The sequence below is a fragment of the Neolamprologus brichardi genome, chromosome 3, assembly GCF_056152115.1.
Source record: "Neolamprologus brichardi isolate AB-2024 chromosome 3, ASM5615211v1, whole genome shotgun sequence".
Classification (NCBI taxonomy): Eukaryota; Metazoa; Chordata; class Actinopteri; order Cichliformes; family Cichlidae; genus Neolamprologus; species Neolamprologus brichardi.
Window position 1 is genome coordinate 29,241,524 of NC_142106.1, and position 2,860 is coordinate 29,244,383.

The 2,860-nt window shown below is 36.6% G+C and overlaps 1 protein-coding gene across 1 annotated transcript; it reads right to left on the reverse strand.

The window, feature by feature from the left end:
• Positions 1 to 414: 414 nt before the first annotated feature.
• On the reverse strand, positions 415 to 2,076 carry LOC118455804 (GTPase IMAP family member 7-like). The gene is made up of 2 exons (XM_087838261.1): positions 2,070 to 2,076; positions 415 to 1,370 (listed from the first exon to the last, which is right to left on the reverse strand). The coding sequence occupies exons 1-2, from the start codon at positions 2,074 to 2,076 to the stop codon at positions 415 to 417; spliced, it is 963 nt and encodes a 320-aa protein (XP_087694387.1).
• Positions 2,077 to 2,860: the final 784 nt, after the last annotated feature.

Sequence of the window (2,860 nt, forward strand, 5' to 3'; positions counted from 1 at the left end):
AAAAAACTCACATGCTTACATATATTAAGCTTACTTCATTTATATGTTAACACTAAGTTTTCAACAAAAACTCTTAAGTAAGAAACTTTATGCTGTGCAAATACAGAAATCGAATCATGATGAACAAAAAGATTCCAAAACTTCCTATTCTATAAATTTAATAATGACTCTGATGGCAACTTATAAGGGTGAATGTGAGTAGTTTTGCCCAGTTATCTAGCAATATACGCTGATCCTATTCATCTGTGGATTTTAAAGGTACTTTATTGAGAGCTTAACAGATGATGGAAAAAATATGAGATTTAATTTAATTTAATTTAAGATTTAATTTCTAACCCTTTTATACATTCAAAAAAATGTGGTTTAATGCTATAGTTTGTATGTAAGCTCTATCACCTGTTTCAAACCTTGATGCTACTCAGCTGCTGGCTCTGCAGACCCAGTCAGAACTGTGACAGATGTGTCAGATGCTGTTGCTGCATCTGACATCATTTCTTTTGCTGCAGTGACTCCTGCTGCTGTTCCTAATAGTACTCCTACTGCTAAACCTAGACTTCTTTCTTCTTTCATAAGTTTTATCGCTCCACCAAGGAATGCACCCAGTAGAGCTCCTGTTGTAACTCCTGCAGCTTTTGACAACATATTTTTAAACACAGATTGTTTTGCCTTTGTTGCAGTTTCCTCTTCTGTTAAGTCTGGAGATGACTGTTTGATGCGACCTTCCTCTTTTTGAATATCTCTCTTCACTTGTTGCAGCATGTCATTGGTGAAGTAGCCTCCTTTGTTTGCCTCAATAATCTTGTCAATGGTTTTGAGTAATTCTGCCACCTGGTACTGGTTGTTCCTGTATTTATCTCCGTGGTTGTTCTTCCAGTATTTGTTATCAATGACGTGGCAGCGGCTCCCACACTTCTTGATCAGATCGCTCAGAGCTTCACTTTTATTAACAAACTCTTCAATCTTCATTCCCTCACAAAGCTGGTCGCCGTGAGTAAAGATTATTGTGGCAAATCTAAATGCTTCATGTGAGAAATATTGATTAATTTTCTCTCTTACACCCTTTTCATGCTCTGTGTATTTCTCCACTTTAAGCACAATGAGAAAAATATGAGGACCAGGAGCACATTCTGTGATACACCTCACTATTTCAGACTTTATCTCCTTCTCAGGTCTGTCTGTGTCAAACAATCCAGGAGTGTCAATAAAGAGTACCATTCTTCCACTGACTGACATGAACTTTGCCTGACATTCACTTGTTCCAGAAATGGGCATATGATTTACTTCAAACACAGGCTCTCCACACAGGGTGTTGGCAATACTGCTCTTTCCAGCTCCAGTTTTTCCCAGGACCACAATCCTTCTTGCTGACTCTATAAAACAGTAATGATTCAGTGTCAGTTATTTATCTATTGCTCTGTCTAAAAAGGTGCAAGAAATAGTATAGAAGCGGTAAAATATCACTTAAACCTTATTGACACTACAATTAAAAAATGAATGTCCAGTCTGCTTTTTTTAAGTGTAAGTAAAATTGCATATTCTTTACAAATCAGTCAGCTTTGGCTTGCAAGTAAATATGGAAAAGTAGAAAAGAGTTTAATTCCACAGACCATTGTGCAGTTTAGACCTGGTTGTTCAGCTAGATACTGATAAGTATGATAAGATAAGATAACCTTTATTAGTCCCACAGGCAGGAAATTTGTTTGTCACAGCAGAAAGTGGACAGTGCAAAGTTATATAGCAAAAATTAGAGAACACTGGAATACAATAAGAATAAGATACTGTACACAACAGAATAGAATAAAATAAAATACTATATACAAAAGGATAAATAGCATTTAGATGCAATAGAAACAACAAACTTATCCTGTTTATTAAGCTGCTGTAAAAATATTTTTTAATCACTATTTTTACATACTATACTATTTACTTAATATGTTTTACTTTAAAACATTTGTTTAGGTATTCAGTACAGTAAATAATCTTGACAAGGAAAACAAACATTTTTATTCTTGGATGGAGTTAAGTGTCCTGTGCTGACTATTAATACAAAATAAATGATAATAACTTACCATCCATCTTTTTGAAAGAAAACAAAACCAGGGCAGAGACACACGATTACTCACAACCCAAAGACTTTGTGACTGCACCTTTCGTTTTGTTCTACACCTGTTTGACTTGTATCTTGGCAGTGCTTATTGCATTGTGGGGATTATTAAGACTGTCCAATTGCATGTGAGACAGCAACAGAACACTTCTAAATATAAATGACCATGACATTTTTATTGTTTTAGTACATTTCATTAAATCAAAACAAAGTGTGCTTACCACAGAAAATGAAGACAAAAAAAACAAAAAGAACTTGTCAGGTCTGAGGTAATGAACCAACCCAAATGCAGAACTCTTCCAAATAAAGACAGTGAGTTTATTTCCAGTGAGAAATAATGAAAAATAATGTAACAATCCCAGCACTGACGCTCCCGTGGTGATCTTCCAAAATCCTGCACAGTCCTTGTGTCCGTGGCATGAACTCCCAATCTGTACGGTGGCTCAGCTCCTGTGACAAACTCCAACCCCAACCCCTAGAAAGACCCTTCTGATTCTGATTCTGATTCTGATTCTAGTGAAAGAAAACACATATGTTGATCTGGTAATCCAAGCACACAGTTTTTACAAGCAAATCCATCACTGTACAGATGAGTGAACTCAGCGATTCAGCGTCAACTAAATCTCAGCTACACAGTTAAGTAGGGAGGCTGCTGCTGTTGATTACAATGAGCTGAAGCTGGCAAGGGCTGATGAGCAGCAGTTGTGGCTGACTTCAGGAGGGCTCAAAACCAATCCCCCCAAAACACAAAAGGGA